At 38.6% G+C, this 15,709-nt stretch overlaps 1 protein-coding gene across 2 annotated transcripts in view; it reads right to left on the bottom strand.

The window, feature by feature from the left end:
* Sytl5 (synaptotagmin like 5) overlaps nt 1–15,709 on the bottom strand; it is a 140,563-nt gene that overhangs the window by 8,417 nt on the left and 116,437 nt on the right. For both annotated transcript variants that reach the window (XM_090326972.1, XM_090326973.1), the window contains 4 exons: nt 13,712–13,811; nt 11,106–11,267; nt 2,185–2,293; nt 79–223 (listed from right to left, as the gene is read on the bottom strand). In XM_090326972.1, the coding sequence (XP_090183098.1) occupies nt 79–223; nt 2,185–2,293; nt 11,106–11,267; nt 13,712–13,811 (516 nt within the window). The remainder of the gene's footprint in view (nt 1–78; nt 224–2,184; nt 2,294–11,105; nt 11,268–13,711; nt 13,812–15,709) is intronic.

Genomic DNA, 15,709 nt, shown 5'->3' with positions numbered 1-15,709 from the left:
CAGCCATCACTGTCTCATTAGCATACATTCTTTCATGTACCAATAAGTATCATCTGAAATGAGATGAAACAAAATTACCCCTTCACAAAGCTGTCAGAAGTGCCTCCTGATTTCACTGCTGTCAAGTTCTTTGCTTCTTTGATGAACACTTCAAGTATTCCTCCAGAGATTACAGGTGACTCTTTCTTCTTCCCCTTTTTAAAGGATTTCTTTCCTGTATCAGCTGAAAGGTGTGGGAGGTGGTGAGAGAAAGAGAGAGAGAGAAAGAAAGAAATAGAGAGTCTTTTTCAACATTTAAAAAGGCCATCTGCAAAGATAGATTTCATTTGCTGACTGAATCAGTATTTTATGTTATTGAATATTTTGTGTTAGATTAAATGCTTTTGTCCCACTGGATTCTTTCTGGATGGATTTTCTTAGTTGTGTTTGTTGAAAAAAAAAACCAAGTAAATGTAAAACTTTAACCACTCCTCTACAGAGCACAGCCTTTTTTTTTCTCTAGGCAGCATATTTGTTTATTGGATATTTTAGGAAGGCCAAGGCCAAAATGAAAAACAAAAGTTGAATCAGATGATTTATCCAACTCTTTCTAACACTTTAGTTTATGATCAAAGGTGTACATACCCTGACCTTTCTTGTCCATTTCAAAAATTGGAAAATGTAGAAATAAACCAAACCATCTGTAGTCTTGGCAAAACAATCTCTGAGAAGTCATCGCTTCATGTAAAAGAACACAGTCCCCCTATCCCTTGTTATTTCTTAAATCAATGAGTATGATTACTTTATGTAGAGTGAATACTCAGATTATAAGAGCCCAGCTCTATGAACTTATTACATAAACACCATTGAACCAATGTGTGAGTTATATGGCATTTCCATAGTCCAGGAAGGCTTTCTTGTAGCACAGCTTTCCTTTATTTTTACAAGGTGTTATAAAGGAAAGGAATGGAGAAGATCCTGTGAGCTGCCTGGGCCACAATTCTTGATTTTAGTGAGAAACAGCTATGATGGAAGCCAGATACAAGCACCAGCATTCAAAAAGAAAAAAAAAATCCCATCACTCTCTTCTTTAACATTTCAATGACTCCCAAAGAAAGAAATTTCCTAGACATAATTATACCTTTGAAGCCAGGCACCAGTGGCTCACACCTGTAATCTTAGCTACTCAGAAGGCTGAGATCAGAGGATTATGACTTATAGCCAGCTCAGGCTTGTGAGACTCTTTACTCCAATTAACCATTCAAAAACTGGAAGTGGAGCTGTGGCTTAAACTGGTAGAGCACTATCCTTGAGCAGAAGAGCTCAGGGACAGCACTCAGGCCTCGAGTTCAGGCTCTACAACTGACAAAAAATTACATTTTTGAGTGAGAAGAAACTCCTTCCCTCTCATTGTTATTTATTTAGTACTGTTTGAAGCATGTTACATGTACAAGCTTGTTTAATCCTAACAATTCCCCCCACCTTTTGTTCTGGTCGATTGTGGGGCTTGAACACGGGGCCCTGAGCTCTTCAGCCCAAGGCTAGTGCTTTACTACTTTGAGCTACAGCAATACTCTTGTTTTCTGGTGGTTAACTGGAGAAGAGTGTCTCACAGATTTTTGTACCCAGGTTGGCTTTGAACAGCGATCCTCAGATCTCAGTCTTTTGAGTAGCTAAGATTACACACATGAGCCACGGGGAGGGGAAGAGGGCCGGCACGATGTCCCTTTTGAAATGAGATTAACTGAGACAGGAAACAGAATTGCTTATCAGGGTCATCATGTTACTGAAGAAGGGAATTGTGAATGGGAGGAGTCTGCTTGGAGGAGTTGTTGGAAGAAGAACAGGAGATTTGCTTTCATCTGAAGTTTTCTTTTTCATTCTGTGTTCTGTGATGTCCTCAAGACTCACTGAGTAACTATGAATGACAGAAATCCACACAAGCAGCCTATATTTCTGACACTGACAGGAAATAATTCTTCTTATCTATGCTGGTCATTCACTTGGGGCTTTGTCTTTTCCTTGTAAGAGTGCCACAGCCTTCTCCATAGCTAGTGTGTTTATCACAATTCTCTTGAAAAGACAATGACCATCTTTTTCATTTTATTCATGTAGTGTGAAATTAGCATAGTCCAATCAATCCTTGATTCCCATTCGAACTTGTAAAAAAAAAAAGAATGATCAAAGACAGTGATTTTTCTCTACCTTGAAATTGTCCTAGTGGAAGCATCAAGTTCTCTTCTGGAGGAATGTACCGCAAAACAACTGTCAGCTCTCCTTTGTATTGAAGGCCGACATCAGGAGCAAACTCTCCCTGGATAAGAATATTTGTATTAGTATTTTTCTATCTATGCTTCAATGTAAAATATTTATTTGATGGCTTACATGTGATAATGCCTACTTAGTTCTTGTTGACAGAAGACATGACTTAAGCGCGAGAAAAGAAAGGCTGTAAAACCCTGTTGAAATAGTTACATAACTTTTTTGGTGTGCCACTCTAGGAGCTCAAACTGTCTCTCCTGAGCTTTTGTGCTCAGGGACTAGCACTCTAACATTTGATCCATACTTCCACTTCTGTCTTTGGTAGTTAATTGGAAATAAGAGTCTCATGGATTTTCCTGCCTGGGCTGGATTTGAAGTGCAGTCTTCAGATTTCAGCTCCTGAGTAGCTAGGATTACAAACACAAGCCTCTGGCAACTGGCTTGTGTAAGACTTTTACAATAAAAGAATTTAAAAAGAGATAAGTAACAATGCATTTTTGTTCATCAATAGATACTGAGTTTTTGTGACCCTACTGACCTATCACTGAAGATTACACATGAAGTATGGAATATGGAGCAGGAATAAAGATGCCACTGAAAATAGTCTTAGAAGTGACTTCTCTACTGTAATTTCTTAAGTAATCAAGAAGGGAAAAGTACCAGGCTACTAGTCACTGGTTATTGAAAGCAATATTGTTAATTTACACAATCAATATCCAATGTGGACAAATGGTTCACTTAAACCTCGCAAGTAGGATTGTAAAATGGTTAAGTCACTCTGGAAAACAGTTTAGTCTGTATGATTAAACATGCAAGTACCATATAAACCAGAAATTACACACCTGGGCGTTTATTGAATGTATTTCCACCACAAAAAGTTATGTGAAGTGATATATATGCTAATTATCTCAATTTAGCTATTCTACAATGTATATATATTTCAAAACAACATCTGCTACATGAAATATATATAAGCTTCATCTGTTGATTAAAAATTAATTAGTAGTAAGCAATTAAAATGTTAATAAATGAGCTGGGGATTAGTATTCTGAATAATCCTACCTGCTTAGGAAACTGAAATCTGAGCATCGAGGTTTGCAGCCAGCCATGGACAAAAAAAATTCTTGAGACTCTTATTTCCAATTAAACAGCTGGAATTGGAGACATGGTTCAAGTGGTAGAGTACCAATTGCTATCAAAAGAGCTGAAGAGCTCCAAGCCTAAATGTCAAGTCCCAGTATTGGCAAAAAAATGTTTTAGAGTGTGTTTGCATGTAGATGATATCTCTGATTTTATTAATTGACTTATGATTGATCCTGTTTGCTTCCATTCCAAACACACACACACACACACACACACACACACACACACACACACACACACACACAAATCAATGTTACATAAGGTGACAATTGATCTAACACAACTACAAAGAAACTACTGTGTAAAGACAGAGATTACTTCCAACTGGAATAAGGAGGTGGCCTTTGCCTGGTCCTTAAAGAATTGACGAAAGGATGACAGATGATGTTAGTATGACAGGAAAATTACTTTGAGTTGAGAAAGCAGTAGGAGCAAAATAAGACAGGGACTGCCTCTAATGTGTTTAGGGACTGGTCAGAAGCCAGATGTTATTAGAAGTATGTGGCCCTGGAGGTAGTAACCAGTAACATGGAATTTAAACATGAATTTATATTCAAACATTTTATAAAGGGCAAAGGAGAAGTGAGACTAAATAGAATTGATATTGTCCCATAGGGACAACTTTGGCTTAGTCCCATGGAGAGCTCTGATTTGTCCCAAGTAGAAGCAAAGAGGTGGAGATGGTATGCTTCTTCACTTGTCAGTCATCGATCAAGGGCTCCTGCCCCCTCCTGAAGACTTGTATTCGTAGATTTATATTTCTGGATTTCCAAGGACCACAGAAGTTTAAAGCCCAGGAAAGGGCTCCCCTCTCATCTAAAGTTTGGGAGTTATGGCTGGTAAACGCAGAGGCACATTTTTCTGAGCGGAGCACAACATCCTAGGGTACAATGGAAGACTAAACCCCATCAAGAGACCACTGAGTGCCAGAGTGGCAACTAGTTTTGATCAAAACATCATCCAAAGCAGCAGGAAACTTTGAAGATTATTTGGTGAGGATGGAGGTGCAGCTCAAATGGTAGAGTGCCTGCTCAGCAGGTGCAAGGCCTTGAATTCAAATCCCAGTACTGGAAGAGCAGCTATCTAAGCAGAGGGGTAAAATACCTTCTATTGTTTGCAAAGAGAGATCTACTTGTTACTGGAGTGAAAGCCAGGCACTTCCCAATGCATTTACAAGTGTAAGATTGGGTAATAAATCATAGACAACTATACCCAAACTGCCAAATAAAGAGAGGCATTTAGCTAGGTAAAAATTCCACAGGAACTTACATTTACTCTCAGCTGGAAGGCAGAATAAGAGACTGTTTCCTTGGAAAACCACTTAAGCTTGCTGTTTGATTTTCACAGGTCCTTTTTTTTAATAATAGCACCCCTGGGAAAGCTTGAAAGGCAATTCATACTGACTAACACTTCTTTTCCACCTCCCATGCCTTTCAGAAAGATGATGACTTATAGCTAATAAACAGTCCAGTGCCAGGCATTGAAATACAAGGTATACTGTAAAAAGTACTTTATAGTACTCACATTTGACATCTTGAATTCTTTGTCTGTTTGTACCTGCCTCCTCACTGGCTTCTACTGTGAGACCTAACACAAAGCTAGATACTAAAGGACTCTGAATAACATTCAATAGGCACTAAGGATTATTCCTGCAAACAGATGCAACATTTCTGAATGTTGAGGACTATGAATCTACATCCCTTATTACTAGAGAGACCAGTCCCTGTAGTTCACACTTCATCTCCTCAGCTGGATAATCTACCAGAAGCATCAAGTTTCCAGGGCTTCCTATACTATATCAAAAGCTGATGGAATGCCTATTGCACTGAAATTACTGAGATAGGAGGCTGAACATGAAGCAATACTCCACATAGCTGCCTGATAACCAACCCACAGAGCTCTGCTGCTATGTTTTGGATCTGGAATCCTTCCCAAAAGCTCCTGTATTAAAGACTTACTCCTCAGCTTATGGTGGTATTGAATGGTAGAAAATTTTTTTTTGTCGGTCATGAGGCTTGAACCCTGGGCCTGGGCATTGTCTCTGAATCCTTCAGCTCAAGGTTAGCACTTGAGCCACAGCACCACTTTTGGCTTTTTCCATGTATGTGGTACTGAGGAATTGAACCCAGGTCTTCATGCATTGGAGGCAAGCACTCTACCACTAGGACAAATTCCCCGCCCTGGGAAGTTAGGTCTTTAGATATGCATCCTTGGATCTGATATTGAGATGCCAGCCCTTTGTGTCTCTTTCCTTTGCTTCCTGAACACCATGTGATGAAAGGTTTCCTTTACCTTGTGATCCTGACATGATACTGCCTCTCCATAGATCCAAAAGCAATATGGCCAATGGACCATAGACTAAATCCTTTGAAACTGTGAGCCCAAACAAACCTTCCTTCTTTTAAGTTCATTGTCTCAGATCTTTTTGTCACAGTGACAGCAAGCAAATTATGGCACCAGATCAACAACAGATGCCTTAGCACCAGCCCTGTCTAGTTCGGAACGGAATGACTCTAGAGGACAAATAACACCTCAGAGGATTTTTTCCCGTTTCTCAATAAAACAGACAAGCTCGCTCATTCCTCTGTAATTGACTAGGGATTGCCTTGTGACTACTGGGGCACAAAGATTTTCAGGGATTTATGGCTCTCCATCCATGTGGGCAAAGAGCTGTAGTAGCTTGAAGTAGGTTTCTGAAGAGAATCTTAGTTGGAAGCTGTTGAGGCAAACCTCCTGGAAGGGTTAGGAATCTAAAGTACTGCTCAGGCAGAGGACTGCTGGTGTTCCACAGACAGAAAGCACAAGACAACTTTGGCTTTAGCAGATTCATAGAGGCCCACAAGTACTTCCTTCTTGTGATAAGAAAAAGAAATCACTCAGTGGCAATGTAGAGATAATTATCATGGGGAAAAAACCACATTGGTCCCTAAGCACAAAGGATGCTTGGAATGAATTTAGAAAGCATCCCAGTAAACTGTTATGATCAGTTCAGAAAACTGACAGGAAGTCTGTTTTCCTTCAAAGAGCCCTTAAGTTCTTTAACATTAACTTAATAACAAATAAATTTCAAATAGTACTAAAATGCATGCTAATTATCAGTCATGTGTGTCATCCATCGTCTTATGTTTGGGGAACTTTCTAGCAATAATGATCATTTTTCTCATTTTAACACTTTATTGTAAAGGTGATGTACAGAGGGGTTACAGTTACGTAAGTAAGGAAATGAGTACATTTCTTGTGGAACATTGTTATTCTCCCCTCATTTTCCCTCAGTGGATGATTAGATCAAGAAGATGTGGTATATATATACATATATGTATGTATATATATATACAGAAATTCTATGCTGCCATCAGAAAGAATGATATAGTTCCATTAGTAAAGAAATGGAAAGACTTGGGAAAAAAAACCATATTAAGTGACGTAAGCCAGACCCAAAGAAACATAGGCTCCATGGCTTCCCTCATTTGTAGTCATTAGAATATGTCTAGGATAGTGCTAGCAGGGGATCCTAATAGCTCAATAGCTATGCACATATGACCATATAAAGTGATAGTAATTGAAATGAATTCCAAGATATAGAAACAAGAGGTTTTGTTCAGTGTACTGTTTGTAGTTATTTCTTTTTCCTTTTGTTGTTTTCCCCCTTTGGTTTATCCCCAGTTGTCACTGTTTTTCCATTTTTTTGCCATTCCTGGGGCTTGAACTCAGGACCTGAGCACTATCCTTGAGCTTGAGTCCCAGCACCACTTCTGGCTTTTTCTATGTATTTGGTACCAAGGAATTGAACTCTGGTCTTTGTGTATGCTAGGCAAGCACTCTACCACTAGCCAAAGTCCCAGCCCTAGTTGTCACTGGTTTTGATTTAGGTACCCTTTGTCTAGTATAGAAGTTTGTCTTTGGGAACGGGAAGAGGAATTACAGAAATGTTGAGACAAAGGACAAAGGGTGAACCAGTGCAACATGGAGACTCACAAGATATGTTGGAAATGAATGCCACAACTTGGGGGGACACAGCAGGGGGGAGGGGCACTGGGGGGATAGGAATTGAGAAAGGAAAGCAAGAGATGACTCTCTTTTTTTGTCGGTCATGGGGCTTGAACTCTGGGCCTGGGTGTTGAACCTGAGCTCTTGAGAGCTCAAGGCTACCACCCTACCCCTAGAGCCATAGCTCCACTTCCTGATGCTCATTTTTAAAACGCAAAGCATGATACAAGACACTGATAGGAGACAGCTACATCTGCTAATCACCTAACAGTGTTATCTTTTGTTTTTTTTGTGGAGAGTTAAACTTGGGGCCTCATCCTCTCCTTTAGCTTTATGGCTCAAAGCAGGTGATCTGCCACTTGAGGTACACTTTACTATTTATGGGAAGGCTTTTCTTTCAATTCCAATAGACTTAATGGTGAATGAAGAAATACATCCTATATTTGATGTTAGTTCAATTTTGGGCTATTGTGGACTGCTTTGCTTTTAAACACATACATTTCTGGGGCCAGGAGCATGGCCTAGAGTTGGATTGCTTGCCTAGCATGCATGAAGCCCTGGGTTTTATTCCTTGGTACCACATACACAGGAAGAAGCCAGAAGTGGCACTGTTGCTCCAGTGGTAGAGGGCTAGCCTTGAGAAAGCCCAAGGACAGTGCCCATGCCCTGAGGTCAAGCCCCAGGACTGGCAAGAAGAAAAATATAGCCACAGCACCACTTCCAGCTTTTTCTATGTATGTGGTACTGAAGAAATGAACCCCGGTCTTCGTGCATGCTACACAAGCACTCTACCACTAGGCCAAACTCCTGGCCTGTGTGTGTGTGTGTGTGTGTGTGTGTGTGTGTGTGTGTGTGTGTGTTTGTGGTGTGTGTATACATACATATATATATATATATGTATATGTATATATTTTCATATATTGTTTTCTGGGCCAGGTAGTGATGGCTCACATTTGTAGTCCTGGGCACTCAGGAGGCTGAGATCTAAGGACTACAGTTCAAAGCCAGCCTAGACAGGAAAGTCTGAGACTTATCTTCAAGTAACCAATAGAAAACTGGAAGTATTTCTGTAGTTTAAAGCAGTACAGCAGTAACCTTGAGTAAAAGAGCTCAGGGTCAGCACTCAGGCTCTGAGTTTAAGCCTCATGATCAACAAATAAAAATAAAAATTACATATATATGCTTTAATATTTATGCTAGTCATGGACTTAGTTCAAGAACTTTCAAATTATATTTTTGTCATTAAAATTATTGTTATTGTAAAAGTGATGTACAGAGGAGTTATGGTTATATAATAAAGTGTATATTTCTTATTTTTTTGTCCGATATGTCAAAAATAACAGCCCCTTAAGTTCTCTTCCTGGGTGCTTTAGGAGCATGTGATTTTGGGGGCTGGAGTTTCAGACCTTTCTGAGCTTTATGAGTCTGTGCTACTTTGTGGCCTGTGGCTTTCTGGGAAGGCCCAGAGCTTTCTTGGTACCAGCAGCAGTGGCCTTTTTGGCTAAATGTTAAGCAGCTGCCACCACCGCCTCCCTATCCTGATCAATAACGTCTATAATCACCACCAGCTTTCCAGTTTGAGCCCTGAAGGAGACATAGGCCACCCAGCAGACCTAAACAAAATGCCTGAATACTATGTCAGTGGCATAGGTCGAGAAGTTACATTTCTTTTTGAACAGCGTTACCCCTTCTTGTCATTTTAGCATATAGTTTGTATGTACTTTCTAAATATTTTCTGAGTCACATCAAATTTCGTGTCAACAATTACAACCCCACTAGTAAATTATATTTAACTTCCAAATATCAGTGTGCTTATCAATAAGATGGGAATAACGATTCTTAGTTAACTCACAGGTTTGTTGTAACCACTAAATGAGATCATCAGTGCTATCTATTGATGATACCATAGAAAACATCACTTGTTTTTTGCTGTTCACTATCCCTCAGCCTCCTCTTTACTAGTTCAGTGTCTGGATTTCTTTGGAGGAAATCCTATTTTTAAGATAATATTTTAAACTAGCCAATGCATCATTTCTTTTTGGTCAGTCATTAGCCAAGGATGGATAAATCATTAGGCAAACTAGGTTCAAAGATTGGCTTTACTATTGCTGCTCTCCTTCTTTCTTTCCTTCCTTTCTTCCTTCCTTCCTTCCTTCCTTCCTGCCTGCCTGCCTGCCTGCCTGCCTTCTCCTCCTGTGTCCCCCTCCTCCTCCTCATCCCCCTCCTCACCCCTCATTCCCGCCTCTTCCTTCTTCCCCTCCTTGTACCCCCTTCTTTACTTCTTGTGCTGGTACTGGGGCTTGAAGTCAGGACATGGGAGATGTCCCTTAGTATTTTTGCTCAAGGCTGGTGCTCTATCACTTGAGAAAAAAAGAGAAAGGGTAGGAAAATGCAGTCATAATATTCTGTACACATATGTAAAAATAGAACTGGGTAAATTGAGGAGATAGGTGGAATTGGGATAATGTGGAGGAATGCTGAAAGAGATGACATTGATTGAGTTGTACTGGTACTCATAAATTGACATATTGAATTGTAATCCCTTTGTAGAGCTACTTAAAATGATAAAAGAAAAGAAACAAAACATAAGCAAACAAAAAGTAAGGCTTTGAGTATTGGAGGAGAAACTTTATCCTTTTCTGAACAGTGAGGTGACAAGATGAGAGGCTTTCAGCCAGTGTGTTATTAGTGCTATAGAGAAGCAAACATGGAGCTATGAAGAAAGTCAATACAGAGAAAACTGAAAAGAAAATCAACATATAGAGGAAAGCCAAGAGATTCCAAAGCCTTGATAAAATTTGAGAATCTGGATTAAGATGCTGGCTAACACAAATACTCCATAGAATACATTGAGAGATGACACTTTACTGACAAACCTACATAAAACATATATGCAATCCTTAAAGCAGTCCCATAAGATAAATAGGAAAGGAATATTATAAATGAGCACATCAAGATTTAGAAAATTAAGTTAATTTGATCAACGTCATTTAAGCAGTTATGAAGCTGAAATTGAGTCAAGAAAGTGATTAGAAAAAAGTGATTAGAGTCTACTGTATAATGTTTTTATTTGTTTCTCTGTATATAATGAGTTGTGTTTCTAACTGCAACTCAAGGCCTGGCTTGGGAATCCCAAAAGTAGGAATGTCAAGACCAGATAATTTGGCTTCTGGTCACTTCTTCATGTGACCCTACTCTTCCCGTTTATGGTTCAAATTGTAGAGAATAAGAGATAATATTTTGAGGTTGGTTATAGATTTGTTTTAATTATATGAAAAGGAAGACTTTTTCATTTTATTTTTTTTCTTGATGGTACTAAGATTGAACTCAGAGCTAGCACTTGCTAGGCAAATGATCCAGAATTTGAATCATACTCCTAGTCCTTTTTCTTTTAGTGATTTTCAGATAGGATCCTGTGCTTTCACGTAAGCCATTCTTGGTCCTTGATCTTCCTACCTCTGCCTTGGAGTAGTCAGAATTATAGGCATGTGCCATCATGTTTGTATTGCTTCATTAATTTTGCCCAGGTTGTCTTTAAATACTGATTCTCCTATTTTAACTTCCCAAGTACATGTACTGTCATAGCAGGCTAAGACTTTCTTATTTGAATAGGGTCTATATAATACTTAAGTTTTTGTTATCCATGGAGACCTTCACATAGTAAATATACTGAGTAATAAAATTAATAAAATTTACATAATTGCAGAAACAACTGGTGTGGGAGTATTTCCTACCTTGGGTTGAAGCACAAACCATTCGTCACATGGATTTTCAAAGTTCCATGAGTCCAAAGGAATCTCCACCTCTCCGAGGAAGCAATTACGTCCAAAACGATCATAGTGCCAGACTGAGAGCTGCAGAGTTCTTGTTTCTAGCTGGCTGTGGCTGATGGTATACTGAAAATAAAATTTACAAAATTACACTTCACAAGGAGGGCTCTCTCCAAATCCAGGGCGCTTCCATCATCTTTGAGATTATATGTATCAGTAAAAACAAAACAAACTCAAAACATTTTCTTGATTTCTGCTATAATTGAACTTCTGTTTCATAAAGTAATTTTATACCAGGCTTACTGATGGAAGATATATAAACTATTTGAAAGTGGGGACAATAAGCTCCAGGTAAGATATAAAACATGATAAAATTTCTCCTCTTTCCATTTTACTTCTTTATTTGCCTATATTTTTCATACCTACTTTTTAGATCTAGGTTTAGAATAACAACTCACTAACTTCTCTGTCATTTCTTGTTATTCTAATTCTTCTCCAGCTCTTTCTCCTCCTCCTCTTTCTGTTGTCCTTTCTCTTCTTTCTTTTCACATGGAACCACTATGTGGGTAAACTTCAGACTGATTTCTTTTTCTTACTTTTTGCTATGCCCAGGAGCGTAAACTCAGGGCATTGCATTCATTCACCCTTCCTTGCCTACAGCTGACACTCTACTACTATTTAAGCCATGCCTTTAGCCAGATTCTTGCTAATTATTTTGGAGAGCTGAGCTTGCTTCAAGCCATGATCCTTTGTATCTAGAATTACAAGTGTGAGCCGCAGGCTTTAGATCAGATGAACTGATTTCTGATCTCAGATTTATTTGTGTCTATTCCTGTCTTTTCTGTCACTTTTGTGATTAACTTTGGCTCTCTGCTCCCTGAATTTATCCCAGCCTTGGCTTTATTTGTTCTGCTTGGACCCATCTTTGCTAATCTGTTATAGCCACTGCTTTCATCCTCTGCCTGTATTTATTTATATTAGCTCCAGTTTATTTCCACTGAGGTATGCAGGCTTATACTTTTCTCCCATCATTGACCTCCCCTATGGTGACTTTGAATCCATAATTCTAGGCATGACCCCATACATTTTCCTTGATTAGAATATATATCATTCTCCCTAGATCTTTCTTACCAGGCAAGATTAGTTCATTAGTTCAGAAAGGGTTGTTACATGAAAAGAAGACCATTAGAAATACAAAATTTGCCAGGTAAAAGAGGCTCACACCTGCAATCCTAGCTACTCAGGAAGCTGAGATCTAAGGATTGCAGTTCAAAGCCACCCTGATCAGGAAAAGTCTGTGAGACACTTATCTCCAATTAATCACAGAAAAAGCTGGAAGTAATGCTATGGTTCAAGTGGTACAGCTCTTGAGCAAAAGGAGCTCAGGACCAGAGTTCAAGTCCCAGGACAGACAAAAATTAAAAATAAAATTTTAGGACTGAAGTCTGGAGTTATATTTTATATAGGTTATTTTTCTGTGATTTCTCAGATCTTATCTTACATCTCAACTGTTCATTAACCACACCCTTAAATTTATCCAAATTCTGAAAACCTAATAAGAAACCCCACAGATCCATGCTGTGGTAGCACAGGAATAGATGTGTACAACATGACCTACTACGTTAAAGTCAAAATTGTGGGAAGCTTAATTTAAGGGGATGTTGAATAGTAAGGTCTCCAAAGGCTAAACATGCTGGAACCAGATGTACTAGCTCAGATCCAATTTTGCTGGATCATTTCTACTTAAGGGGCAATATTGGCAGCAGCAGAAAAGTAAATGTAGCTCCCATTTTTAAAAAGAAATGTTTTCCAAAAATTGTTAGGCAAGGGCTAGGGGTATAGTTCAGAAGTAAAGTGCTTGCCTAACATGCTCAAAACTCCATGTTCTCTCTTTTTTTTCGAGTTTAATATTTCTTTTCTTTTTATTAAAGATTTTTATTGTGATTAATAAAAGGGTTACATTATATTCACCAGATAAAAGGCACATAACTTCACAAACATTGATACCCTTTCTCATGACATGGTCCTCATTTCCCTCCCACCCTCCCCCTGCTTATCTTGATTTCCCCCCTTCCCTATCCAATTTCAAATAACCAATTAAGCACATATAAAATATATCAGATAACAAAGTGAAATATTGTAACAATATGAGATAACCAAGGGATGGCAAAAGAGATGAGAGATAACATAGTACATTAAGAACAACAGACATTCATTATATGGCTTTTGTTTCCTTATCCTGTAGGCCCTTACATTTAATGTCATACTATTTTGGCTTATGTCTCTAGGTTTTGTTCTATTGTAAATCTCTGCTAGGAGAGCCCAAGGTTTCTACTGATTATGACAAATGAGGGAGACTATTGGGCGTATGTTACTCAAAGCTCCATGTTCTATCCCTAGCAAAAATAAAATAAAATATAAAAAATCTAGGAAAGTCAACAACATATTCAAATTCCAATTTTCTAAAATATATACAATTACTGGCATGCAAATAAATGGTTCACTGAAGCTGTTTTTAAACCGAGATTATGGTCAATATTATATGAATTATTATGTAAATAATTACTTACCTTCAGTGTTTCATTGAATTCTGGATTGGTGCCTGATCTGATTTTGGTCTTGCGCTTACTGTTTCGGGATTTGTCTGGAAGAAGGTATGATTTGACGTAACTGTTGGTAATAAAGGATACAAGTAATGACTTGGATGCATATGCTTTTCAAGAAATATTCAAGGTTTTCAACGGGGAAAAAAGCAATAGGCCAAAGAGAGAGGATCAAAATAAAGTCATTGTAAGTCTGGATTTCCACAAGAGAGAAATAGTATAATGGTAAATTGTGATGACACTGGAGTTAAGGCAATTTGTTTGGGATCACCCCATGCCTCTGATTTTGATGAGCTCAAGAATTTAACTTTTTTGTGCTTTCTGTAAAATGGGATAATCTCTGTATCTAACTCAAGGCACTGTGTGGATTAAATTAATTGACATATATAAGAAGCTGACATCCTATACTTCTCCATCAGTATTATATTGTTATTATCAGTATTATATTGTTAATGGTCTCATAAACTTTTCTGGGTCAGTGCCTTACTATTCTTAGTCAGTCCTTCTGATGTCAGGGAGTAGAGTGTGACCTTAATGCGTGAAAAAAAAAGAAAATTGTGAAAAAGGAGGAAATCAAAAATAACAATTTCAGTTAATGGAAGCAATTCTACCCAGTACTGTGGCTTGAACTACATCGGCAGCTTCTTGCTGAAATGGCAGGTTTAAGGCCGGATGCTGGTGGCTCATACCTGCACAGAATCCTAGCTAGATCTCAGGAGGCTGAGATCGGAAGATCATTGTTTGAAGCCAGACTGGACAGGAATGTCTGTGAGATTCATATCTCCAATTAATTATAGAGAAAGTCAGAAGTGGTGCTCAAGTGCTAGAGTGCTAGCCCGAAGGAAAAAAAAACCTCAAGGATAGTGCTCAGGTCCAGAGTTCAAAGCCCAAGACCAGCAAAAAAAAAAAGAAATTTATAGGATTGAAATAGACAAGATGCCATCTGAAACACATCTGAGTTTTTTAAGCTATTTCTTTTCATGCTGGTCAAAATAATTACATCTGTCTTGGAGATCTCTGGAACTATGTTGAGGAGACAATTTTATCAAGCTGTAATTAGAATCTATTTATTTATCTGTATTTGGGGATCTGGAACCAGCTTCACCAAATTGTTCTTAGATCTAGGTCACCTATTGTATAGTAAAAGTTAACATAGAAGGACTGAGGTTGTTGTTCTTTGACAATCTTATTATCAGTGGCCCTTGGGTGATATCTGGCAGCTTGGATTTGGTGATGGTTCCCACCAATCTCAGAACAGGAAACTGTGTTAACATTGTTCACACAAACAATATAGCTTATGCTAAATATGTGTTTTGCTTCAGGGAGCCCCAAAATTTGGCATATAATCATATATGTCTCAGACAAGCTTATATTGTAGATAACATTTCATAAAAATTAAGTATATTCTGTGTAGCTCTATTGGGAGAGAACCCTGGAAAGCCCAAATCTATAGTTTCTTCATATCTTTATCCTAAGTGTCTCTCACATTCTTGGATGAGAACTTAAGGCAGAGTCCTGTGAGTCTTTCTAGTGAAGCAGTGAAGCTGGAAGTTGTAGCTCCTACCCAAAATGCTATGGCCCCCATAGCAGCCATCCCAGGCTGATGCCTAGAATCCCCAGAGCTTCATAATCACCTTTTTGAGTTATTCAGTTGGTAAACAGCTTGGTGATTCTCTCTGGAAGATTTCCCAGAACAGAAATCAGTATGCTACTCTTGTATATGCCAGGTATGTCAACATGGCAGCCCAGTACCTCAAGAGTTGCCTCTGTGTGATATACAGCATTTTGAACTGGGAATCATGTTGAGTAATGGACTCTTAGAAATCAGGTAACCAAGTACACAACTACTGTAGAAGTATAATGGTTGAATTCATGCACAGCAATGAATTTCAGAGAACATTTAACAAGTGTGGTATAGGAGGAAAGTGACAGTCAGTTCCTGATGTTCTAAATTGAGTGGGAGGC

This window comes from Megascapheus bottae, chromosome X (genome assembly GCF_031878675.1).
Source record: "Megascapheus bottae isolate mThoBot1 chromosome X, mThoBot2.hap1, whole genome shotgun sequence".
Classification (NCBI taxonomy): Eukaryota; Metazoa; Chordata; class Mammalia; order Rodentia; family Geomyidae; genus Megascapheus; species Megascapheus bottae.
The sequence above is the reverse complement of the archived record's forward strand: the minus strand, read 5'-3'. Positions and strand labels throughout refer to the sequence as shown.